A 27,108-nucleotide genomic window follows, 5' to 3' on the forward strand; every position below is an offset into this window, starting at 1 on the left:
GCATCTGGGGAGAGTTGAGAGGTATGTTACATTACATCAATGTCACTAATTCCTGGAACGTCCCGTCATCAGCTACAGTACATCACTAATAAAAGCCACAGGCAACTCCCTCGTCTCCTTTCTGTTTAACACATGGATAATTCAAGTTAAAAAAACAAAACAAGCAACATTAAAATAAATAAAATGCACACTTAAATATTTTGAAAGTAACTTGCTTTTAAAGGCGCGTCCCTCCTGCTCGGACCAAAGTCTTCTAACTCCAGTGACATGTTAAAGGGGTTTCGTTTTGGTGGTTGATCCCTTTTCTTAACCAAACCTGACACCTATAATTATTTTTAAATCATTTTATTTAAGTTAGCGCGTAAACATGGCGAGCTGAGACTTTTGTGTGATGCCACGAGAAATCTCCTGTTCCAAATAAACCCCAAAACACCAAACTTTGTGATTTTTTTTATTTTATTTTTTTAAAAATATGTTTTTTTTTTTTAACTTTGTGTGTGTGTATATTTGTTTCACTGAATCATAAGTAATAGGCAGTAAAAGACACTGTGAGGGTCGCCGGATCTGTATACTGTATATTGGCGAGCAGGATTCATTAAACGGTTAAACTTGGCGCCCTGATTCATACATATACAGTCTAACACTTTTTGACATCTAAAATTACCGAGAGATACAATGTAAGCACTTAATAAATATACAAACTGAAGTCCTAGCACTTGCACATGGTTCTTAAATCTAACTTCAAAGTTATTGCACATGGTAAGACATTGTTTTTTTTAAGACTAAGCAGTTTGTTCCTTTCAGGATCATAGGTCGTTTTTAAGCACAGAATCAGAGAAAATATTTCAACACCTTTAAAATACACAGGTATATTAAAGGCTTATATAAAGAAGACATGCATGCGATTAGTCTGTGGCTCCCAAAGACATATCTGTTATGTCAAAAGCTAAACATCCTTTCAATTTGAGGATCAAGCACACGTGAAAACTATTTTAAACGTCAGTTTTATACCATGAAAAGACTTGGGCCAGGATGCATGAAGCCGCTATGCGGGTTGTTGACTTGAACGGCGGGTAATGCCCGATTGGTTGCAATAGCCTGCTTCCTGGCTTTGTGAAACTACCCCTTTGTGTTCTGTGCTCAGTTGCTAGAACAATATCAACATGATTTCCAGAAAGGACTTTGGAGATGCTGGGGTTTTTTTTTGTGTGGCCAAATGTGCTTGATTCTCACTCTGTAACACAATATGGACAAATAACGTCATTATACCACTGCAGAATTTGTTGGAAATTCAGGATATCATTTAAAGACTCCAGTGACCAAAAGTACATTTACATAAACATTTTGAGTGCCTTTATTACTTAGCATTTTATTTTCATGTACAAGTACAGCATTTCATTAAAATAGGATGTGGACTCTTGAAAGAAGGTTATGTATATTCAGTACAGTTTGCCTTACATTGGGAATGAAGGTGGATACATGAAATTCACTCTCATGGATGTTTCCAGTTACAGATTGCAGGGTGCCTGAAGCACCTGCATGTCCAACTAAAAAATAGGACAACGCTTCTCCTGAAACTCCAATCTAATGCCTCAACTCAACAGTACATTGACCAACCCTACCGCTAAAACATTAGCTAATTTCCTACTGTACCTTGAGGATTGGTAGTGGAATTAATGTTGACACCCACTCATAGGACCAGTCATATTATATGGCCTTACACTACATAGTTTATTTTTAGAATATCCTTTCAAAGTTTGTAAGGTGTGTTTGGTGACCAAACATTATCAGGAATATATACAATAGCAACAAAATTGTTGTTTGTGACCTATATCAATGCACAAAGTGATAAAATAAGCTGATGAAGATCATGATGAGAAAGTCAAATCTCCTCTTCTAGTCTGATGGCTAGTCCTACAAATGTATGCTTTGCGTTCTCCGTATGTCTGTACGCCATCCGGTTTTCTGTGGATCAATTTACATTTCATTCAATTTCTAAATGAAAGGACTTTCTCTGGATATTTACAGTGTGTAAAATATTAATACTCGTTATGTTGAATGAAAAATAAATACAGCTCTAGGGACATTTACAAGATTAAAATCCAGACCAAAAGCTGCAGGCAAGTGTGTAAAAAAAACAACCCAAGACAAAATTAGTATTTGTGTCAATACGGTGCAATTAAGGGGAGCAAAAACGTTTAATTGTGTCAACCTACGCCGGTGGCATATGTCTGAAGCCTGTTAATCTTCATACATCTGAGACTGATCTCTTAGGAGTAGAGGTTAACATCACTTAAACCTGTTAGATTTAAATGTTTCAAAGACTACACCCGATAAAGGGATACGTTTTGAATTGTCAGATTATAATATTGTGCAGACTATCTCCCCCTGTAACGCCTCCTATAACCATCTCAAATCGCTCACTGGTGCAAGAAGACCAGAATTGGCCCACAGCCCCATACATGATGATGAAGAGTCCAAACGATGCAATTTGGAACAATTTAAGATCAGCAGTGTGCGACACATGATAGATGTAGTGGAAAAAGGCAATGTAAGGAGAAATAAAGACAATAACTGGAAACAGATAAAAGTCCAGAAATGATAATATAGAAAAAATATACCATGCTAAAAAAAAAAGCAACATAAAAGATAAGAATCATGTTGTGGGTTGGTAGAAAACCTCAAACTTTCTCTGGATTGACGCATTAAAAATCTTCACTCTTATTAACCCCTGTGCTGCCCCTGTGGGAGTAAAGGGGTTAAGATATCAGGAGAAAGAGCTGAATGGATGTGATTCACGTGCATATGCAGTCAAGCAGAAAGCAATGTGAAGCTATAACATCATTCTTCCTCATTCTGCGTCATATAGCTAAGGATGCACATGGGAAACGGACACATTTCATACCAGTAACATACATCAGATTAAAGGAGACTGTGGTAATAAAGTGGCTGAACTGAGACCGCAAATCCACTTAGCCTGAGCCTAAATTGGTTCAGTGTTGAATAGCACACACATGGTATGAATTAAGAGTGTGTCACTCAACCATTAATTTTTATTTCCAAGCCACTTGGGCCATAGTTAGTAGGGTCCAATAACGGAACACATTGACATCTACCATACCAGCTGCTATCAAACTATTGTTTTCTTGATGGTCTCCCAAGTATGATGGTGCAATGAAACAGATTTGGGTCCAATAGCAACCAACAAGGAGATCTATGCTAACATCTAGGTTCCATCTTCTGGGTTCTTAATACTTTGCAATGTGACAGACTATATAGAAGTGATACTGGAGAAGTAGCACTCGCGCTTCTGCAAAAGGTCCACGGCCACATGTGCCGGAGCGTTTCAGCGTATGGATGTAGATTAGGAAAATCGCACTCACATGCTCGATGATAATAAGTGTTTATTAACAGTGGTCCATGTTTCAGTCCTAGTCGTGGATCTTTCTCAAGACATCAACCACTGTTAGTAAACACTTATTGTCATCAAGTCCATGCGAGTGCCACTTTCCTAATCTACGGACTACATAGAAGAACATATGTGAGACATTATTACTCATTTTATTTACAGCTTATGGGGAAATATTCTAGACGGTTAAATAACACAGGACTTGGTGACTGTGTAGGGCTGTACTCTATTGGGGCAGAAGATACTGCCTTTTAAAAAGGATTAAGGGCCATGGTTACCAAGTGAGTGTTTTCCATAAAACACCTTCCGGTGCTGGAGGACACTCATTCAAATGAATGGGTTGAAGGGTGTCTTCTGGGGCCGGAAGGTGTCTTATGGAATAGCACTTGTTTAGTAAATATGGGCCATATTGTTAATAGAAATAAGACTAGCAACATTAATATACAGTATTATGAAGTCAGCTGACCACCTACCGTAACTTTCGATATTAGATATATATTATTATATATTATATTCGGATCTAAAAACCTATGCTGCAGTGTTGCCCTGATTTCATTAAAGCACCCAGCCAAGTATCATTTATCTGGAGTGAGTCTCACTCACATGGAAGGCAATCTCACTGTTTTTGCTTTACTAATATCACTTGTAAATCTGTTGCATGAGTGCGTTTCATAAAGTTCATCGGAACCCTGCTCTTTAAGGCTAGAAAAAAAAATGCAATTCCCCCACACGCATTGGAAATCATTGACGGCGATCTGCTGGGTATTTCAAGTTGGGATATTAAAACTACAAGCGATTATATTTTATACAGTGTTACCAAACAGCTGTGGAATACAGAGCAATGTGATATAAGTCTATGTGAAATAAAGATGCGCAGCTAATGTTCCTATTTGTGAATAGCTTAGCAATATTGGGTAATTCTTCCTATTTTGGGTGATATTTCTAATCAATGTGTATTATAATTAAAGTATTCAGTTGTTGCCTTAAGTGTGAAATGCACATACAGTAGGTGGGAAATTGAACTAATGACCGTGATATGTTTCATCAAACTGGGTGACTGATGACTTTGCGATGCCAGAATGTTTTTAAAGCCCACTTGGTAGTGAAATAATTATCTTCGTTGCAATATGATGATGCTGAATCCACTGCAGATTAATATCCTTAACTCATGGTAACTCAACATTTGGTTTCCAACCCATATTGGGAGTTTACGTATACTGTTTGACTCATTAATAGTTTACTGTTACTAACGGTTAGAAATACTGACCAGTTTGCTAAACAAAATAGCTACCAAAAATAAAAAGATATTACTAAAAGAATGGAAAAATATAGAGGAAGGGAGAGCTTAAGGAAATAAGCATCTTGAATGTCTAGTTTTATTTTCAGTCTATAACACCTTTATGTATGGTCTAATGTAGCAGCCACCATCCTATTTACAGATATCTCAGGATATTTCCATGTGCTGTATCCCAGCTATTAACATTCTATTGTGAGACCATTCTTTATTTAGTATTATACTGTATCTCCAATTTGTGGTTAATATAAACTTTCTCTGTAGAGAAGGGTTTCTTAATACTACAATATCTGCAGGATTAAGCCATAAATATGGACCCAAAAACAAATACTTGGATGAAACCATCAGGGATATTTAGCAATGTCTCCCCAGTGTGGGAAAAAGGGACAAAACACAGGATTATATGAACTAACCTCTTTTACTTGGATTGCAGAATCATCTGTCAGCAAAGGAGTTACAGGGAAAAAATCACATTGAAAGCAATTATACTTTTGAAGATTGTTCATCCCCAGGGATTGGGTGGGAGGCAAAGCAAATTAGAGTGAAAACTACAGAAGTCAATTGAAATACTGTACTATACTGTATATGGAAAATGTATACATGTATGGTGCCATAATTATATATATGTTTGTATTTGCTTTTTCTAACATATTTTATTTTTATTGTCGTTTTTATTTCCAATTGGATGTTTCATGTCAACAATAACATGTCTGTAAAACGTAATACACAGATCAATGAGAAAAGAAAGAAACCAATGATATATTGTTGTTGTTTTACTTCAATACACTTGCTGCTGTTCTCTTTTTAGCAGCTTTGCACCATTCTTTGCAGCTTGGAGACTGTGATAGAGAAGTTATTTATCTTGCTATGGACCTAAATTGGACTAAATGTTGCTACTGAATCCTGCTCCAAACGGCCCCTTTTGATTCATTTTGTTATTTACTGTTTTGTAAAGAAGAAAAAAAAACCTTGGCTAAAGTCTGCATTTGAAATGTGTTTATACAGTATCACTGAGAGGCGTTCTTTGTTCATTGGATGTACATCATAGTATTGCCTATTGTATGATGGAAAGTATTTTACGACCGCTGAAGGATTCGCAGTCACAAACAGAAATCTCTTGCATTAAGTCACGCAAGCGGACAGAAAATCAAGGGCAGCTAAATAACCGTACCTTCCTTTCAATGGAAATACTGCAAAACAATATTATGTAACAGCAAACATGATCAGAATGATATGGAGAAAGAGAAGAATATTTCTATATGATGATTGCCAGTGTACTAGATTACTGTCACTTTTTATACTGATGGGAGAACAATAGAAATTGTCGTATGGTTATATTGTTCTAAGCGCACTTAGTAATGCTTATTCAGCTAGCTTTTCTAACACCCAGGTTTACTTAAAGCTGCAACCCCTTTAGGCTGTGGCCAGGCTGGAGTGAACCGCTCGCGCTCGGTGCGATTAGCTTGGTGACTCTGGGTGCACACGTCCAATGTGCGGTTGCATGCTCGCACACGTGGACGTCTGCTTGTTGCTTGGCGAGACAGACAAATTTGATTTGGCTGCTCCTGATGCGTCATGTGAGCGGCTCACCCAATGAGGGCGAACCAGCTCCGCCACACCCCCTGACATGCCCCCCCACGCACGCAACTAGTTGGCCAGGAATCGCCATGCCAAGCAGAGCGCATAACGTCACGGCGCTCGAGCGCCAGCGCGCTCCCAGCCTGGCCGCAGCCTTACCCCCTCATGATGAACTGTGCTATTTGTAACTCTGGGGTGCCTCCAGTTCCTGAGATATTTACCCTTTTATGTGCCAGTGTTTCTGGTCCCTTTTGGGAAATTAAATTGACTGCCATCCAAGCCTCACTCCTACGGCCAATAGGAACTCGCAATGTCATCAGAGCATGACATTGCAGCTTCCTATTGGATGAACCCGACAGCTATCGTTGACTTTAGTTTTATTTTACAGGCACATAAACAGTCAAATATCTCGGATACCGGAGGATCCCCAGAGTTAGGCATAACATGGTTCAGCTCCAGGCGACTACTGGTTCCCATTCTGTAAAATAAAATAGGATTGCTGCTTTAAATAATTATCTTTATATTAGGAAGTTCAGAAAAGAACTACTGTATAGCTTTGGCTAAAAACTCAATGTCATTTTCCTTACTTTAATGTGTTCTTTAACAGCTTTATTCCCAGAAATATTTGAATTAATAATGCATGTATATGTTTGTAAAGTAGCTAACAGCTTAAAACATAAAAATATGTATATATACTGTACTACGGTTGTGTAGGAAAACAGTTGAAACAATGGGTTGGTAAATATGTTGCTTTAACTCGGTTAAAGGACTACCCAGAAATGACAGTGACACATTGCTAAGAAAACTGTCTTTCTGACACCAAACAGGTTTGACAGCTGTGGCCATTAAATACATGCTGCATATAGAAATGCCCAACCTAAGGGCAAGGAGAGTGCTGGAGAGGAAGGAGACGGTGAGTGTGGTGTTTCTGTTAAGGTAGCAGGAAGAGTCTGCATAGGCATTCAGCATCTGTATGCTGAGGGGAGGCAAAAGCAGCAATTAGCTAGCAATACTCAAGCAAGAAAGCTAGAAAACCGGTCTGAAAGGCTACAAGCCACATGGAAACGTCAGGGTTTAATCTTCCAGGAAATATTTGGATGCAAGAGTTAGAGGCAGGATCCCACCTACCAGGGTAAAATAACATGCAGCAGAAAGGAATAATTCACACCTTCAAGTTAACTAAATATATATTACAAATTTTCACATTATACAACAAAAAAAAACAACCCCACAAAGGATTAGATGTCGGTGTCCAGAAGTGAAGGACATCAATTACGGCATCAAAACAAATGGGACAACGTTTTGACCAGTACCCACGAGCATTCATCAATGTTTTAAATCTGCATCTGATTTCCCTAGGCAATATGCTGGGAAGTTCTCTTCCCCGTGCTGGAGAAAGGTTTAGCTCCACTCAAATGAATGGGGCGTTTTCACAGCATATTGAATAGGGACCTTTGCTTCTGATGTCATTAAGTTTCTTAACCTCTAAATCAGGGGTGCGCAAAGTTTTTGACCTGCGCCCCCCCCTGCCTCGCAGCTCCAGCGTTCGCGTCCCCCCCCTCCTATGACCAGGCGTCAAATGACACCGCGGGTCATGTGACGTCACCCCTGCGTGTTGCCATGGTGACTTGTCACGTCACTTGACCCCGGGGTGTCATTTGGCTCTGCGTTGCCATGGCGACACGTCGCCGAAGACTCGGCTGGCAGCACGTTAGGGATGTTACAGAGGACTCACACCTCCCCCGGCATAGAATTTAAAGGCCTTGGGGAAGGGTGCGGGCCCTTTGTAACTGCATGCACCCCCCTAGAAAATCTTGTGCCCCCCAATTTGTGCACCCCTGCTCTAAATAATAGTAATAGGGTCTATGTATCAAGGCAATTTTGGGGCAGAACTAGTGCATTTTCACCCTGCATCTATGTATCGAAGCCTTTGCTCCCATTTTGCCCCATCTGCCCCAGCTTGCACCTTGGGCAGTGCCAGTAGGAGGAGTTGGGGAGGAGTTACACGGTGCACATATTATAATGAGATGTACAGTATCACAGTCTGTGTCTCTCTGCCCCAGCTTGCACGTTGGGCAGTGCCAGTAGGAGGAGATAAGGAGGAGGTACCCAGGGCACAGATTATAATGCCATGTTTCACAGTCTGCATCTTTTTTTTTTTGTCTTATTTGCCGCCCCCCCCCCCCCAAAAAAATATTCTAACATACTGCATCAGATATAAGAAACTGCTCAAACATTGCAACAGCTCTACTCCAATAAAACAGCAGTCTTCCCGACATTGATACAAAGACCCCAATATGTATTTTTCCGGTTATGTCATGATCACTGAATTCCTTAAATATAAGAATTATATATATATATATATATATATATATATATATATATATAATATTTTTAAAATATATATTTATATATTAATTTGTCTCAGGGTATTAACTTCAGCTGGCAGCTAAACGGCTCAGAGGTGTGTATGCTTGACATAAATTTTTAATGAATAATGTGATCCAATGCTAATTTATTTACCAACATCTCCATTTCTTTGAATGAAAGTATAACAATGACTTGTCTTTTTGCTGTCATGCAGCTCACATTGATTATGAGAAAAATTTGAGCTGCCGTCCTCGTCTCGCTTCTAAATAAAATTCAAAGCAATCAAATCGACAGGCACACTTGCATGCTCACACACACAATTTCTTTTGAAATATAATGTACATTCAGCTGTGTTTCCTGATCACTGTGGCATCTGATTACAATTTACTGCAGTCTTCCAACTTGTCTGCAAGACACAGAGAGAACTGTGCTGCTGTTTGTCTACCAGATATATCCTCCGTCATCTGCTTCTCCTGTCTCTCCCTCTTCCTCCTCTGCCTCCTCCCCGGCATCTTCGGTCTCTTTTTCCTCTTCATCTTCCCAGCCCACACCGCTCCCGAAATCCCCCGAGAATCCGACCATGTCATCTGGAGAGAGATATGCAAAAAAGATCAAGATTCCATGTTCATCACCAAGGACAGTGATATCATGAAGAATACCTATTATATATAATGTATATATGTGTCATATATATATATATATATATATATATATATATATATATATATATATATATATATATATATAATATAAATGTATATAGATAAATATATATACATATATACACTCGCCTTTCAGGGGTTACAAATACAGAAATAAGGAAAGAAAAAATAAATAAGGAGTGCAATACATATTTTTTATACATCAAAAAAGGTCCAATTAAAGAAGTTCCAAATGATCTGGTTCAGTATCGTGCTTTTTGAGGTCAGTAGATATTTAGTGGATGCTGGTAATTATGTGCAGAATGCAGCCAACCTTAATCAAGGCTGCTCATTTAGAAAGCGATTGAAGTGCTGCAATAATGAATAATGGTCTTTGGACCATCAAATGTCCCAGCAGGACATGTATTAATATATAAAGTAATTTGATCCTTCGTGTAGACCAAGAATTCTCTTGCATGTATTTTTGCCATCATTAGATTAACACAATGTATATTTTATTTCTAACATCTGCCACTGATTTCAGAGTCAGGGAAATTAATTTCACCACAGAACTTAAGTGACTGAAAGAAAAACGAAAACAAATCGGCAGATATAAACACAAACTCTGATACATCTTGTTCTAACACCAAGCCACTGCTCCAATAACCAGCTCCCCAAGTCTTTCAGCGAGTGCTTGAAGGCTCTATACACATTATTGAATCTACTGTATGAACAATTATCTTGTTGATCCATTGAAAGGCATCATAGCCTTTGACGAATCTGAAAATCCTCCAGAACCAACACACCTACTAGAACCTTGCATTTATTCCAGAACAGAAAAGGGACAACAGATTACAGAATGAAGCAGATCTAGGAAATATTATGTTTTACCACGAATTCTGGAAAAGTTAATTAAGGATAATATAAGGACATTCTGGAATCCTGAGTGTATAATATTGACTATATACAGTAATAGCTTCAAAACAAAATGATCTATTCCCGTCTTGTCTTACCACAGTCTGGGTTTCCATGTATCCTTGTTCCTGTCAGCTCCAAGCCAAGCTGATCCACACACCAGCATTCCCCACTGGACTGATCACACTGCATCTTCTTGTAATACCCATCTTCATCACAGCTGGGAATGAACACACCTGCAAGATAATTGTCAAGGTATTGTGTTAAACTAAATTAAACAGGGACTAGAAAAGAAGAATGAAACGATCTTGGTAAAATATGATCTGCCAATTCAAAGCCAAACATGCATCCTTGTTAAACAGAGACACATTAGATCGGAAAGAATACAATTGGGAAAACTGTTTTACAATGAAAAGGAAACTCACCAGGTTTCTTCTTAGCTGCCTCCTGGATCTGAACCTTCTCAAGCTCAACAAGGCATGGTGGCTCTAGAACAAATCCAGTAAACAGTAATGAATGAAATGGACTAGATCAGGGGTGCAAAAACTGGGGGGCGCAAGATTTTCCGGGGGGAGGAGGGGGTGGGGCGGCGGTTACAGAGGCCTCGCGCTCTTCCCCAATGCCGGGGGATCGTGTGAGGCCTCTGCAACTTCCCTAACTTGTCTTTGGCAACACGTCGCTATGGCAAAGCGGGGTCAAATGACGCTGCAGGGTCACGTGACCCCGTGGCGTCGTTTGACGCCCATAGAACAGGTAATGAGTGGGCGCAAGCAGGGGGGGAGCAGGCAGGGGGGAAAGTTTGCGCACCCCTGGACTAGATAACATGTAAAACACTTCACTGACAGAAGGGCCGTCATATTGGAATGTGTTGCTGGCCTCTTTGGCAGTGAAGGAGTTAATTGTCTTGTTAAACGTCATCTAATATTTACTCTCTGGATAAATCGAACGTGATGCACATGTGCCTTTTTTTCAACCAACATAAACATCGATGTCACTGTGCATCTATTAACCCTAGATAATATCCCCCAAATTCTCGATTCTGATCCTTTTCCTTTCACTAGGGCTCTTCAATGTCCATGGAGCGTGCAGAAAATGTATCTGCAGATTCATTGGCCGTTTCCAGTGTGAAACGTTTCCAGCAGAAGTTATCTTTCATTATTAATCATGGTATAATAAAGGTCCATATTTGATCTAATATTTTGGACGTCCCTATACTACAATAGCTGTGCATTGTTCTAAGTACATGTGTGGAGGGAATCGGTAATCTAATAATTGGTAATATGCGTCATGGAAGCCATCGGTCTGTTTGGCATCCTGCATTCCTTGTTCAGAAGACGCTAATTTCATAATTTGAGTACAAATGATCCCGGAGTGTTTTATATTGTAACAGATATTCCTTCCTTGGAAGTAAATTCTGAGTTGGCGTCCCTTTTTGTGAATTCACCTTGGATCGTATAAATGTCGCTTCTCATAGGCTCTCTCATATGAGTACTGGTATTGATGTAGATCAGGGGTGGTCAACGCCAGTCCTCAAGGGCAACCGGCAGGTCAGGTTTTAAGGATATCCCTGCATCAGCACAGGCGGCTCAATCAGTAGCTCAGTCATTGATTGAGACACTGATTGAGCCACCTGTGCTAAAAACAGGGTTATCCTTAAAACCTGACCTGCTGGGGGCCCTTGAGGACTGTAATGGTTGGAGTTATATACTGTTAGGATGATTTAATACATTGTGCTGCGGCCTTACCACCACCTTTTGAGTCTGGTGTAAGTTTTCAATTAAGCTAAGTTTATCTTAAAGGCTAATGCATCATAAAGTTCTCATGTGTGTTTGATTGTAAATGGTAGGGAGGTATGTGGCCCCTCCTCTTAGTTTAAGCTCGCCCACCCCACCCCTATTTGTGTATCGTTACATATTTGAAGACACTTTCCCGTAGCCCTCCAGTTGGCACAATTAAATATATCAATATGTAATACTGTGGGACTGGGTTTTGCGCTTGCTAAGATTGTGTATATCTAACTGACTCAGGGGAAATGTGAGGAAGGGCGTCTTCACTGAAAGAGTGGTGGGCGCATGGAATAGACTCAGAACAGAGGCGGCAGATGATAATACTGTAAGGAAACTAAAAAATGCTTGGGATAGTTATCCTCAATGTGAAAGAAAGACAATGATCAGAGTCTGAGTTTTTAGGATAGGAAAATTGGCAGACTATGTGAGAGAAATGATTTGTCATTCTGTTTTTATTATTCAATATGGGCTAGTCACAGAAGCTACTAGTCTTTAACCTGCTTTAAGTATCTGAGTCGCCAAAGTCCCTCACTTACTCTCTCTCCAGAAGCAGAAGCACCACTCGGCAGTAGAGACTCGCCCATCCTTGTAGGTGTCACAAGAGTTGAAGAAGGGCCGAATACAGATCTCGTACTTGTCCAGGTTGATGGCTGCTAACTCTGCTTGGTCCAGGAAGAGGTCATTGTTGGAGTCCAACTTAGAAAACATCCATCCAATGGAGTCCTTGCAGCTGGCCACCAGGCTCTTATCTAACACTGTGCAAAGAAAAGCCCTGGATTACAAGTACATTACGTCTAATACCACCTCCCCCCCCCGTCTTCTTTTTATCGGTAACAAAATGTAATCATTTAGTTAGTATTAAGCTGAAACCTGACATGAAGGGAAAAAAAAGCTTAATATGGTTATTAAATAATATATAGCTACGGATTCCAGTTGTCAGTATGTTTTTGTAAAATCAGTGTTAATCATTATTTTCTAAATACTTTTTCCATATACAATAAATCTGTTTTTTTTCTGTGTAAAAACAATAGATAACCATAAAAAATGTGCATCTGGGTGCCCTCTGCGATCTCTTTGCTGCTCTGCGCAGGATGGTAGTTGCGGACTGCGATCTCTGTGTTGCACAGGAAGACGGAACGCACAGGCTCCAAAGAGTTTCCCCACTCAGGATGTAGCTTGCTCACTGGGTACGACCTTCTAAACTCTCCTAGCTCATTGTTGCTCTAAGAAACAGTGCTTCATATCCAGGCTAAATCTGTTTTCAGCCTGAAAAGCACAATGATTGGATGTTTTATCCGTTTTTTTTTCTTGTAAACTGAAAAACGGAATCTTGTGCATCGTATAAAGTAAGTGTTGTTGCCATGAAGCTGATGCTAAAAGTGATACTTTATGCATGCATCTTTTGCCATTAGTGTTTTAATATTGCCCTTGTTTTACACCATGTACACCAGTGAACAATTTGGTATGTAGAGCAGTAGGCGTGTGAAGGAGGATGTTGGTTACGTGATGAGTTTCTGGTTCCTCTGGCAGTGGGAGGGTTGTCATTCTTTAAACCTCTCTGGCTGACTGATCCTTGTTAAATGTAACCATCTAAACCAGTGGTGCTCAACTCCGGTCCTCAAGACCCCCCAACAGGTCAGGTTTGAAGGATATCACAGCTTCAGCACAGGTGGCTTACTCAGAGACTGAGCCACTGATTGAGCCACCGGTGCTGAAGCTGTGATATCCTTAAAACCTGACCTTTTGGGGGGTCTTGAGATGTGAAGTTGAGCACCCTGATCTAAACTAGAAATATTCTTACATTTGATGCAGTTGCTACTTGCTAATAGAATGCATAATACAAGCTACACGTGGAGCTTCTTAATAGCCAGTAAGGCCAGGGGCTGTAACAGTCACTAATAGCTAAATGGCTACTTATTAAAAGCCTTAATATTGTAGAGCTCTTTTTTTACAACCTCTTAGATTGTAAGCTCTTCGGGACAGGAACTTCTTTTTCCTAATGTTACTTTCATGTCTCAAGCGCCTATTCCCACGATGTGTTATATTATTATGTCACGTGTATTACTTTTGTGAAGCGCTATATAAATAAAGATATACATACATATAGATACATTCAAATAAAGCATTTTGCTTTGTAACTGGGTTAAAAGGGATTAAGGAAACCTTGAGGTTACACTGAAAACAATAAATAAAAATGACAAATTAGTCACGGCTATTCCTGTCCTTAATCTGCAGAAGATTATCTTTTTTCCAAGGATTAGCCCAGTTTTTAGGCATTTTCTCACAGCCTGCTAGCATTTGTACTGTACCATTTTTTGGATGCTAAGTGATGCTACTTATTCAAGTCACTTTACGGCAATATTACCCCAGTGTCACAGCTATGAGCCTTTGATAATTAACTTCCGAAATGTTTTGCTTTTATAACGAGATGCTAATTATGTAATATAAAGCATGTATCAAAAGAACAGATCAAGATTTTTTTGGAATGTGAAATGTTCCAATAAATAATTGGCCCAGGTTTCAATCAACCTGCTTCTAGATTCAAGACCAGATGCTTCATTTAAATCTCTCTATTGACAATCATGCTGCACATGTCGGCACAGTGTTAATTACAAGAGTAAGGAGACAGGACTACAGTCTCATTCACTGGGTGGAAAGAATATGGAGAACAGTAACATTCACTAAGAGTTCAGTACTGTTCACTGGTTTCAGTGAGTAAGGAGCACAGTACCGCTCAATGGTTTTAATAAGGAGCCCAGTACCGCTCAATGGTTTTAGTAAGGAGCACTGTACCTCTCAATGGTTTTAGTAAGGACTACAATACCATTCACTGGTTTGGGGGCATAATGATTATGTTACCATTCATTTTGAAAGAGCAATACATACAATATAATTAATTAGTTTGAGTGAGCAATGAGTAATGTACCCATCACTGGTACTGTATTCCTTACTCACTCTTACCAATCACTGGTTTTATAGAGTACAGTACCATTCACTGGGTTGAGTAAGTAAGGAGCACAGTAACACTCAATGTTTTCAGTGAATAAGAAGTACAATAAAATCCTCTGTTTAACAGCATAGGGAGTGCAATTTGCTTGTTTGAGAAAGTAATTAGTACTGTACCATTCATTGGTTTGGTTCCTGGATTTGCTGAGTTGTTCTGCTTGGAGTTCTCATGAAGGAGCTGGAACCAGTCTCGTAAACGGTCACCCAGATCAGCTAAATCCTGACCAGTGCATGTCTCTCCTGTGAAATGATGTAGAGAATACAGCAAATAAGAAGAGTGAAGTTATCATGTTCACCAAATTAAAGAGTAGCCCAAACAATATAATTCTAAGATTTTGGATTGAGCTCCTGTAGGTTACTTTGCCCTGAAGAAGTACAGGTTTGTTCCAGGTTGTGAAACTTTTTTTTTTCTTCTTTATCTCATCTACCACCAAGAGATATAACTACAAAATCTAAAAATGTTTCCTATCTGCCGATGGCTAAAGATGGTGATACTGGAGGAAGCATAAGTCTACATTGAGCAGTGGAATTACAGACACGATGAGGACAATAACATGATTTCCTATGAATAAACTGTGGGGTTTTTTTTTATAGTGTGACTCTTTGTTCTTGGCAATTGCCAATATTTATCTTCTACACTTTTCAAAAGGAATGTAAAACCAATTCTACTAGATGTGCAACTGTGCCTGTTTCTCCTCGGTGTGGTAAACACATTTTGTAGTCATTTGTGATTAATGAGGAATGTAGGTTTGTACAGTACGAAAACACTACAAGAATCAGAGGGTACAAGCAGCCCACATTCTGCCCCTAAATCTCAAAATAAAGGTTCGTTTTCAAGGCCCCCACTCTAATTAATGCTTCAAGATGTATCCATGGTGCCAATAATAATTTAAAAAAAAACCGATGAAGCATTTGAATTTGCTGGCAGCAAAGTTTCATATTTAAATGCTAAAATAGAGAGAGACACCTCAATGAAGAAATGTAAATGCTAATCACTAATTGGAATGTGACTGCTACAGTAAAAGTGTACCGAATATAGGTCTTATCTTGACCTCAATAAATGTCCAAATATTAACCCAATGTGTTGCCCTTGCCTGCCCCTCTCGCAGCAAAGGGATTATATGAAGCGTATCGGTGAAGGGGGAAATAAAATCCTACTATGGAATTCCTGCTCCATTTTATTTTATATTTTTTTGCAAAATCGATACGGAGCTGAACTGCATTATTCTTATTCCATGATCCCCCCCAAAAATCGATCTTTTTTACTTGCTCGTGTTTTTGTTGGCTTTCAGTAAATCAAAATGGCCACCAACCGGAGCCTCACTTCTGCAGTCCAATAGGAAATTGCAATGTCATCCGAGCAGTTTAAATAATGGAAAGGTTCTATGTGTTGGGTGACCCCCAAAATATTACAGTACATTAGTTGGGATATCTTGTAAGTGACATTTTTCTTCATAGATTACAATTTAAAACCTCACAGGTGTCTTCTTCAAACACTGACCGTACACTTGAAAAAGATACCTGCAACCAAGTTGGTAAAATAGCACCTCCGCTGAGTGCTAAATAACTTCAGCATTTACAATACCACCTATTGACAGAGTATATATTGGTCACAAACTATAAATAGCTAAATTTCTTGGATAAAATCCTCATCAGGTTTTATTTGCATCAATAGCCTTAATTAAACAGCATCTGTAACTAATCAAAGGATCTTAAATACTAGACAAATGTAGAACTGAGCAGAAGGGGGCTGGGAAACCTCTGTGAAGAGGAACAGTGCTGTTGTTACCTGAAAGCAAGCTGTGTTAAAATACTATCTTAAAGTGTTTGAAGACAGGGTAACTGGTTTCCGGTAACTGGTAAACCTCCTGTAATATGATTTGTTTTTGGTTAGATTAGGACCGTGGTTCATTTCTTATTTTTCAGCCTAAAGAGTGCTAACAGGCCGTGAGCACTTTATTAACGGTGGACTATCAGAATAAACTGATTTAATTTAAAGCTAAATTGGTCTGTGATTCAAAGCCCGGGGACCTACAAGCATGGCTATTTGGGTAACATGGGACACCAAAGGGCCACGCTATAAAACCTATTGGCCAATGGGTAAAAGAGAGCACTGTGGCCACTGAACCTACAGTATGTCAGCATCTCAAAGTGAGCTTAGAAGCTGACTTACCTTGTTTGCTGCTGTCTGTGGTACTGATTGGAGTGTGCTCTGTTGGGCAAGGGCATGAACCTTGACATTTCACAGTCAGTTGTTTGCTGCTCAGACATGCCTGCTGCTCCAGTTTACACTAATTCAGGAAAGAGAGATGCATGCTCTGGGTGAGAGTCATGATGATTCCAAATGTGTGTGTGTATCTCTCTCTCTCTCTCTCTCTCTCTCTCTCTCTCTCTCTCTCTCTCTCTCTCTCTCTCTCTCTCTCTCTCTCTCTCTCTCTCTCTCTCTCTCTCTCTCTCTCATTAACTACTTCATATCTGCAATGGTACAACTCAAGAGGTGTGGAATCATTTGGTGAAGTAATAAATTAATGATTTCCAATTTGTACCTCTGGTAATTGGGATACATTATTACAAAAGTATTTGTGAAGAAGAAATTACATTTTCAGCTTTGTGTAACGCAGTCCAATTCTAATCACAACATCAATACCCAACACTTATTCCCAGGGATAAAAGTAGACAACTGGCACACAACACAATTAAGGCAATAAAGAAGTCCTTAAAATATACCAATAGAAGATATCTCTATTACCCGTAAGAGCTGCCCTATAACATTAGTCCCAGGGAAAGTGCAGCTAATGATACCCTTAATGGAATAGGGGAGCTGATAGAAGAGCTATCATAGCTCAAACACTAAATGAAGAGACTCAAGATTCATGTGCAAATGACATTTATACAGAACTGCCCAGTCAATCCATTAAGGCATCATTGACCATAATTATGCAAATTGAAAATGGCAAAATGCGAGTGTATTTTTAGTAGTGATGGAGTATCCAATGTACAACACTGCTAACGATGTTGAAGGCATCACAACCAGCAAACAGAGGAAGACAGGTTTAGCATATGGATTAGCATATGTATTGGATACAATAGCAGTGGTTGCATGGCACTGACAGATGCACCTTGTGTTTGTCACCTACACATAATTGTGATGCTTTTTGATTTATGGCTGCGCATTAGCATTTATTCCTCACCATAGAGCTGTAAGTGTGTCCATCGGAGCCACACACAGAGGCCGGCTGGGTCGATTGACATGGCTTGCAAAGGGTATCTTTGTTTCCATGGAATTTCAGGTTGGGCTGCTTAATTCTGCCCAGGAAAAGTGAGCAAGAGGTCAATACTTCAGGGAGGGAGGGAGGGAAGGGGGTTATTGGAAGAAGGGTCACATAAGAAAACTGGAGTGAATATTTATTAGAGTATAACATCCAATTGGGGAAAAACTATGTAAATAAATAACATCCCATTGTTGAATATATTGGTGTTTGTTACATCTGTTTTCTCCTCGTTTTGCTGCCTGTAGATGTTTCTAAATAGCCCAACTGCTACATTTCAGTAACACGTTCGAAGCAATACATCGCTGCTCTCTCGGTCAAAACAGGTGTAACAATTATATAAAAAGTTGACATATTCCATATGTTTTTCTTAGCACAGGTCCATGCAACTTGGATTTGCATTTTTTTAAAATATTTCAATGAAGATGGTCTCTGACACCCATTTGAACCAATCTCTACTGCGGATAACCATGACCCTGCCCTCTGCCCACAATCAGAGGACACAATAGGAGAGGTGAAGGGGGATATACAAAGCTCTGATATCGTAGCTCGATCTGGCGTTCACCGTCATTGGCCTGTATATCATTTAGTGCCAGATCAAGCTCCAATACGCCTTATTGGAGTTTAGGGAATCCCTCTTATTGCTGAGTTCCCAGAACACACAAATGGGAAGAGACCACTTTTTTTGGTTTAGGAACCCTATAATTATATTTTAAAATTCTGAGGAACCCCAACCCTCTCTAATAGCGCGTCTGAGATCAGATGCATTGTAAGGAACCCCAACCCTCTCTAACAGCGCGTCTCAGATCAGATGCATTGTAAGGAACTCAATAACTTGGTATGTGAGGTACAGCTCTCACATCAGGTCCCTGTATATTGCACTCAAAGTACATATTAATGTCATTAATATGATGAAATCATCAAGAATCTCATAATTCCTATAGAGCAAGGCATTAAATACACCTTATATGTACCACTGACTTTAAAGAAAAATATATAATGAAAATAATAACGTTTTATTTTATCATCATTGATTAACTATTTTTTCTCCCTATGCACCTAAGTATCAATTTATACTGATTAATATGTACGGCTTTAGGAGTGAGCGGATGGTTATCTTCAGTAAAGCATTGTAAGGAACCCCAACCTTCTCTAATACAACTGAGATCAGATGCATTGTAAGGAACCCCAACCCTCTCTTATAGCGCATCTGAGATCAGATGAATTGTAAGGAACCCCAACCTTCTCTAATAGCGCGTCTGAGATAAGATGAATTGTAAATTCTTCAGAATTTGGTCCAATTTTCAAATGACCTGAAAATTACATGGAACCCTTTAGGGATGTCCTAGGAACCCCTGTTGAAAAACACCGGTTTTACCCTTTAAACATGTCACCGTCCTTGTTCACTAGAAGGAGCTGCACTATAGGGGTACTTGTTACTGCTGCATGTACAGTGTGGTTGTGCAAATAATGTCCTTTGTAATAACTGCTTTTTCTTATAAAGCACCTATTTCATCTCACCTGTGTTCCAACTTCTTGCGGCTGATGCACATGGCTTTCTGATAACCGTGGGCAATGCAAACCTTGTGTCGACTACATTTGACTTTTTGGCAGGGATCCTTAGTGGTGTCCAGAGCTGGAATCAGAATACCAATATTTAAAAGTGCACTCCCATGAAAGAACATTGTGTAAACAAATTAGTACTGTGATTGGTTTCCTTAAATAAATCTAACCATGCTAAGAGCAAATGTTTGTCGGCTTTCATTTTTTTGGCGGGGGTGGGGAGGAGGGGTGAGGACTTAATTGCATGTTGAATTTCTTAGGGTGGTGAGTTTCACAATTAAGTGTTTTCTTTACCCTTAGCACACCCTGTTCTTTTCAGAGAGCCAATCAAGATAAGGGGGGAGGGGGTGGGGATTCTGGCTGTACAAGAACTTGTTGATCACACAATGACATCACACAAAAGTTAGAAGCCAGAGGAAATCAAACCCCTCCCAAGTCTCCGCTTACCATACTTACAAACCAATATAAAAGATTATTTACAAGTTTTTGGTAAAATAAATAAATCTATCACCAAAAATGTAACCACATGTCTTCTATTAGGCCATTTTGGCCCTAAGAGGGATTGGCCATTTAATGTACAATGCATATTTTCCTATAAGGATGAGAGTGTTATATATATTTCAGGCAAAAGGTGGCATTTGCATGTAATTTCCCAGAATCCCTTGCTGCAGTGGAAGCACTGTATGCTAGGTGATAATGGTGAAAGGCAGGATTGCAGACCTGTCTAAGACATGTGAATGTGCTCACAATTGATCTTTTTATTATATATATATACATACACACACTTTATACCTGCAAAGATTGAGGCAACACTGCACCATATGTATCTGAATGCACCCCCACTTGTTTTATTGTTTGATTAATCTGGTATTGTTATTTTTATACCAATTTTATATATGAATCATATACATTTATAATACCAGGTGACTGAGGGGGAACCAGAGCCATGTGACCTTGGATAATCCCCGTCAGGTCTCTGTGCCACATGCAGCAAAAATGAAATGAATACAGCGTTCTTCTAGCACAAGATCTGGAGGTGAGTATACCTCCAGCGCTGTATAAATAGACGACTCTACTCATCTTCTGAAGCTGCCCCCTCCAAAATAAATCGCGCTTGCTGAGACTTTCCTGCGGCTTGTTTGCTTAGCAGACAGGTAGCTGTTTTAGGAATTGAATGTAATTATTTAAACACACTGAGATTGTCTTCTTTACAACAGGTCCTTTAACAGACCGGAGTCCCTCATGCTGATAGTCACTAATTAGTCCTTTAGATAATGCTTGTCTTTTCTCTGCTCCTCCCCAATAGACTGAAACCACAGTGCTTTTGTCCCTCTCTTCTGTTCTGTTGTTTAGAGATTACATTTATGGGAAAGTGAATAGTATTTAAGGTAATAAAAAAGGAATACAGGGCTACGGGCACCTGCATTGACAAAAAATTAATTAAGCTAGGATGAAAGACCTAGCATTTTATTTCAGAGGTGTTTGCATTAATGGTGACATTGTCAGCAGAAAAGCAGCGATTGAAGACTAAACCGGCCAAAAAACAATCTTTTGCAATGCAGTTAAGTCTAATTGGCTTCCCTAAATAAACCATGTTAATAACACAGATTTGTCTGCCTTCAATTTTTTTTCATTGCATTTCTTAGCTCACCATGTTTACAAATGAACAAAGTTTTGATAGAAAAAAATGCGTGTAGGATTTAGATTTGAGTTTAAAAAAATCCTTCAATCACCTAGATAGGAGTGGCCAACTCCAGTCCTCAAGGGGCCAACAACAGGTCAGGTGTTCAGGATATCCCTGCTTCAGCACAGGTGGTGCAGTCTTTGACTGAGCCACCTGTGCCGAAGCAGGCATATCCTTACAATCTGACCTGGTTGTGGCCCTTAAGGACTGGAGTTGGCCACTCCTGACCTAGATATAACCCCTTAAACTTGTACTTGGTACCATGTTCATCTTAGAAGGAGTTACCCCTTTAAATAATGCTTTTGCCTCCTACCAAATAAAACACGGTAAGGCAATGTAAGAAACAGACAATTATCACAATGGCACCTAAATTGGTAGCTGGCGAAACAATTGCAACTACTGAAGTGGTTTTGAGTTGTGTTTTTTTTTTGGTTAAGCACTATTAGGGTGAGACAAATTGACAAAGCTGTATATGGGGACTTTATACGCATTCAGTTCATGTTCTGGAATACATTGAGGTGTTTAGTTTCCATCACAGTCTTGATCAGCACTAAATCCGTAACAATCAGCCCATTGCAAGGCTGACGAACAATGAGCCGGCAAATAGAAAAACACAATGCACTGCGAGCAGAGGTGAGGGATAAAATGCACACATCGACAGCTCTCTTCATTCATAGCGGTTTCTTTTATTCTAGCTGAGCCTACCCCGCGTTCTCTGTACAATGCACCTGTAAAATAATAGCATTGTTTCCACATTCCTCTGGCAGCACAGGGGTTAAGTGGAAAGAATAGATAGTCTCCAAAACAAGGACAGGGCCACTTATGATGCAGTCCCACTTAGCTCATAAAGAAGTGTAAACAACTCACAGTACCAATGCCACTGATTTAATTAAAGCGAACCTTTTGCTCTATGTCTCTGAGTGCTACCGCATTATAAACACTTCCATGAAAAAACAGAGATGCGGTGCACCACCAATTTAATGAAAATGCCGAGAGGGTGAACTCCGGTAATAGAAAAGTTAGGTTTATTAGGTGATGTTCAGATGGAAGGTACAAAAAAGAAACCCTATGCATATCGCACTGTAGGGCGCTTTATTAAGCGCTATTATTCCTGATTTTTTTATTATTATGAAAAGTCCAGGTAGGTGCTATTTTCATACACACACAGGTCTGGCAACTTTTCATTTCTCAAAGGTCAATTCTTACGGGATACCCTATTTTTGCAATCAGACATATGAAGAATCCTACGTTGCCTTAACTCTTTGGAGCACCATATTCCTTTTCAGGACTATCAGTATAAACACTTTCAGGCATCACTGCTACTAGTTTAATTTGGTCGCAAGTAGGACTACTACATGTTGGATACATCACTTACAGTAAGTGAGAGTTGGTGATACCAAACTCAAATAAATTACCTTCATCTCCTGGCTGGTTATCTTCCCAACTCTTGATATAGTCATCCTGAAAGGAAGAGCAAAGACACTGATGATCAAACTGAGTGCTGATAACACATGATGTGGCAATGAAGATTGCAAAGAGGACAAGGCATACCGGATAGAAGACTTGCAATTGTGGGCAGACCAATGTTTTTCACCATTTTAAAAGACACGGCTTACATTTAGCTGATGCGATACCAGCAGTAAGTAAAAAAAGCAAATACAGGTAGTCCTCGTTATCCAACGTTTCACTTTACAACGAATGGCATATCCAACGCTTTACAATGCAACCCTAATTGCCGTTTTTCGATGCCGGAATGCGCTATCCAACGCCTCACCACCACTGATTAACATGGGACTCACTTTACAGCGGTTTCACTATCCAACGCTACTTCCAGAACAGATTCTGTTGGATAACCGAGGACTGCCTGTATAGAAACATGGACTAAGTAATGATTGCAAGCCTCTTCTCTGGGGGTGTTCTGTATGCATATAGTCAGAAAAATAACCAAAGCAATTCAAAGGGATTCAGACTAGTAGTTAATAATGCAGCCGCTTCAAAGATTGTTGCAAGAAGCACTGAGGAGGTCAGTTGCCCTGGGTAAAATATAACTGCATTTAGATACATTTTGTGATAAGCCTGACATGGATGTGAGATGAGATACTACATTCTGTGGCCTATGGACATCCAGCCTTAGAGGCCTGCACAAAACTAGGAATATTGCAATATCCCAAACATAGTCAACACTCAGAACTTGGTTTACTGTCAGAGAAGAGATTAGTTATGAGGTTACTAATTTTGTTAGCATCAGGTCAGTCAGTATGAGGACTTTTATGCAATCTAGGTGATGTGTTATCTCTATGTATCCTGCCACTTACTGTAGATCAGTGGCTACAGTGTCCCTAGCATGGCAGTAAGAAACTCAGGAGTTGGGTTACCACCTGTATATCATTGCATGTTCCTTTTTCAATGAAGGACATGGCACTGCATTTTACTGTATACGGTAAAAATGTGGCTCTCTCCTGTAATTATTTTGGGAGGCTACACATTGTGTCTACCCTTTGTCTAAATCTCACTAATCACCCCAATTAAAAGTTCCCTGTGTGTCCAGTTCAATGTAGGACCAACTGTGCCTAGAACACTAGCAAGGGAACAGTTTGATTCTGTCTCTGTTATAAATCCTCATAGTATCTTTTAGGAGACAGCCAATGTAAATGTTATTTTTAGTAAGCTTTGTTGTGAGGAAATGTAACCCCTTCCCTGCCAAACAGGACAGCAATGCATTTGCCATCGCTATAGCAATGAAATAGTTAAAACAGAAGGACATGATACAAGGGCAAAAACATCAACATGTGGGTTAAAATCTGAGGCGTGGAACCGTGGCTTAGTGGTATATACATGTGCAACATGTTAAGTAAAGTTTGCAAACCAGGCGAAATTCACCAAAACACAAGTGATACAATTTTGTTGAAAACTGCAAAGTTTAACGTACAAGGTCACATGTCCCTTCATATACAGCCATTTATCGACATTTGGGCACAATTCTGATCAAAAGTAGCAAAAGTCTGGCAACATTAGTGACATTTCCCTGACAAAGTAGTTTGCTACGAAACATGTAGGATTGTTTATACTACATTGGACACTGTCCTGCAATACTACCAGCGTCTTTGATCCTGCTTGCACTACCCACGGGACTTTCGTTTGCTTCTCTGATCACTGGGAGGGTCCATTGTGGACCTACGGCGTGTTGAGGTGACATCAGAGTCCTGGTCTGTGAGTGTGGCGAATCGGAAGCTTTGCTGTTCCCTGACGGGCTTTGAGCTGAAGCAGATCGGATGGAGCAGGAGAGATTTGTTTCCATTTGTCTCTTCAATATAGCCTTTATTGGGTACTGTGTTACGGACAATACTTGCTAGCGTTGTTTGGCTACCCCTGCTGCTACTTAATATACTGGATCAGGAGCAGTGTATGCTGAAGGGCCCCACGAAGCAAGTCCCCATCTTCCAGAGGGCTTCCATCTGCTTATATGATTAGTCTTTCTTGCACGTGCAATCATTTACACTTTATTATTGTCATAATATAATTACATTTTTCCGCTAGGAGAGTCGTGCGCTTTGTTCTTTTTCTCTTTTATTAGTGAAATTTCCCAATAATCTTGTACCGCAGGCAGATGAGATGGTCAAATTCTATGTACAGAACTGAAACAACCGTCAGTGTTATATAGGAAACATTTTCTGGAAAGATTCAATGATATGTTTATTTTATTGAACTTTGCTTTCCCACCGCATCTTAAACAGAGTTTGTGCATATTTTCCAACCTTAGCTACTTGATGTTCCTCAGTGAAGCTATGACTTTTAAGAAATGTCAGATGTTCAATAAAAGATGTTCAAGGACTCACGCAAAAGAAGATGAAACCACGAATGGTAGCAAGAGGTTAAAAAAAATTCGACATAGAAATACACAATAATATTGCTCAGGGATATGGTGGTTGGAGAAGACCTTGAAAGTTGTTCAGATGAAATAACAAACAAAGCTCACTCCACTGAAACAGAGACAGACTTTCATTGGGGCGCCTTTGTACAAAAACACTGGCGGAGATTCTATCTTTCTTGCATCTTAAAAAAAAAAAAAAAAGGGAAACCGGTATTGCTGCTTTATTACAGGATTGAAGCAGGGGGTCTTCGAAGACTGAGCCACTAATTGAGCCACCTGTGCTGAAGCAGAGATATCCTGAAAACTTTACCTGCTGGCTGGTGGCACTTGAGGACTGGAGTTGCCCACCCCTGGCCTAACCTGTAGCCTGGAAAACTGTGATGTGATTATGGAGTAGTCATCTTACTGATCTTGGAGAGTGCAGAAAGCCCCCTTATTCAGGAGCCTGCTGCTATACCAGAGGTCTCCGTCAGATTAAAAAGTTATTTGACTCGGTGCCCAAGGAAGGGGAAGAATTCATCAGCAGAAATATTGTCCTTTGTGTTATTGTTCCCCTTTGGTAAACTTCTACCCACAAAGGTGGTTAAAACGAAGACATCAGTACTTCAAATATAGGGTCATATTTACTAAGGTGTGCTACTCCATAAGGCACGTTTCAGCAAGGGTTGGTAAATATGACCATTCAAAGCGTATTTAAGTGAATGGGCTCTAAAGTGTCTTTCGACCCAGAAGGTGCCTGATTGCGTATCACCGGTAAGTATATATTGCCCTTTATGGTCCATTCAATTGAATGTAACGTGTCTTCCAGCTCAGAAGGTGTCTTATGGATTAGCACTTCTTACTAAACATGGCCCATAATGCTATTTGGATGTTGATACTCATGATGAATATTGGAAGAGAGAAATTGGCAATTTCAGGACAAACACTTGTTTTGCTATTGTGCCACCTAGAACATCTACTGAGTCTGACAAAAATCGTGTAAAAGCTCCAAGAGTGACAGTCAATGCTGCTTAGAAGGAGCCATTAATCATAAGTGTTCATTCAGTTATTGGAGTTTGACACCGGATAATGCGGGTTGAAAGGGTAGAATGACTGGGAAGGAAAGGAGGGCTTTTACGGAACACTGAGGGGACAATACATGAGAATGCAACTCACTCAGTCTCCCTCGGTTAGCCCCGGCTGCGCCCGGTGTGGAGTACATGTTACTCACGATCAACCACCGCCTGTCTCCCTGGGAATCCAATGTGACCCTGACGTACAGAGACGTCTCCCTGGAACCTCCGGTGGTGAATGTAGATCCTCTCTCAGTAGCAAAGTGAATAGGTGAAGATCAATATCCATCCGCTCCGTGGAAGAAAAATAGAACTCACCAGCAAAAGAAGTTAAAACCTAATTTATTAAACTACATAAAAAAACAAAATAAACAAACAGTACAAAGTACTCTCCCACGCGTTTCACGCCCACTATGGCGCTTTTTCAAGGAGCACTTTGTACTGTTTGTTTATTTGTTTTTTTATGTAGTTTAATAAATTAGGTTTTAACTTCTCTTGCTGGTGAGTTCTATTTTTCTTCCACGGAGCGGATGGATATTGATCTTCACCTATTCACTTTGCACCTAGAACATGTAGTCCTATCAAATGTGATTCCATGGGGTTCTTCCTTATATTATATGAAGCGGTTTCCCCATAAATAAAAAGATTGCCCTCCTCTTCATGGAATTG

The 27,108-nt window shown here is 39.8% G+C and overlaps 1 protein-coding gene across 1 annotated transcript in view; it reads right to left on the minus strand.

Moving 5' to 3' along the window:
- Positions 1-767: 767 nt before the first annotated feature.
- The window catches only part of SPOCK2 (SPARC (osteonectin), cwcv and kazal like domains proteoglycan 2), a 106,486-nt gene continuing 80,145 nt past the window's right edge, over positions 768-27,108 (minus strand). The window contains exons 2-10 of the mRNA XM_075610769.1: positions 22,932-22,977; positions 19,791-19,905; positions 18,192-18,306; positions 17,174-17,291; positions 15,118-15,240; positions 12,531-12,749; positions 10,633-10,695; positions 10,306-10,443; positions 768-9,238 (exon numbers count right to left, since the gene is read on the minus strand). Coding sequence (XP_075466884.1) covers positions 9,093-9,238; positions 10,306-10,443; positions 10,633-10,695; positions 12,531-12,749; positions 15,118-15,240; positions 17,174-17,291; positions 18,192-18,306; positions 19,791-19,905; positions 22,932-22,977 — 1,083 coding nt within the window. The 3' untranslated portion in view covers positions 768-9,092. The remainder of the gene's footprint in view (positions 9,239-10,305; positions 10,444-10,632; positions 10,696-12,530; positions 12,750-15,117; positions 15,241-17,173; positions 17,292-18,191; positions 18,307-19,790; positions 19,906-22,931; positions 22,978-27,108) is intronic.

The sequence above is a fragment of the Ascaphus truei genome, chromosome 8 (genome assembly GCF_040206685.1).
Source record: "Ascaphus truei isolate aAscTru1 chromosome 8, aAscTru1.hap1, whole genome shotgun sequence".
Taxonomy (NCBI): domain Eukaryota; kingdom Metazoa; phylum Chordata; class Amphibia; order Anura; family Ascaphidae; genus Ascaphus; species Ascaphus truei.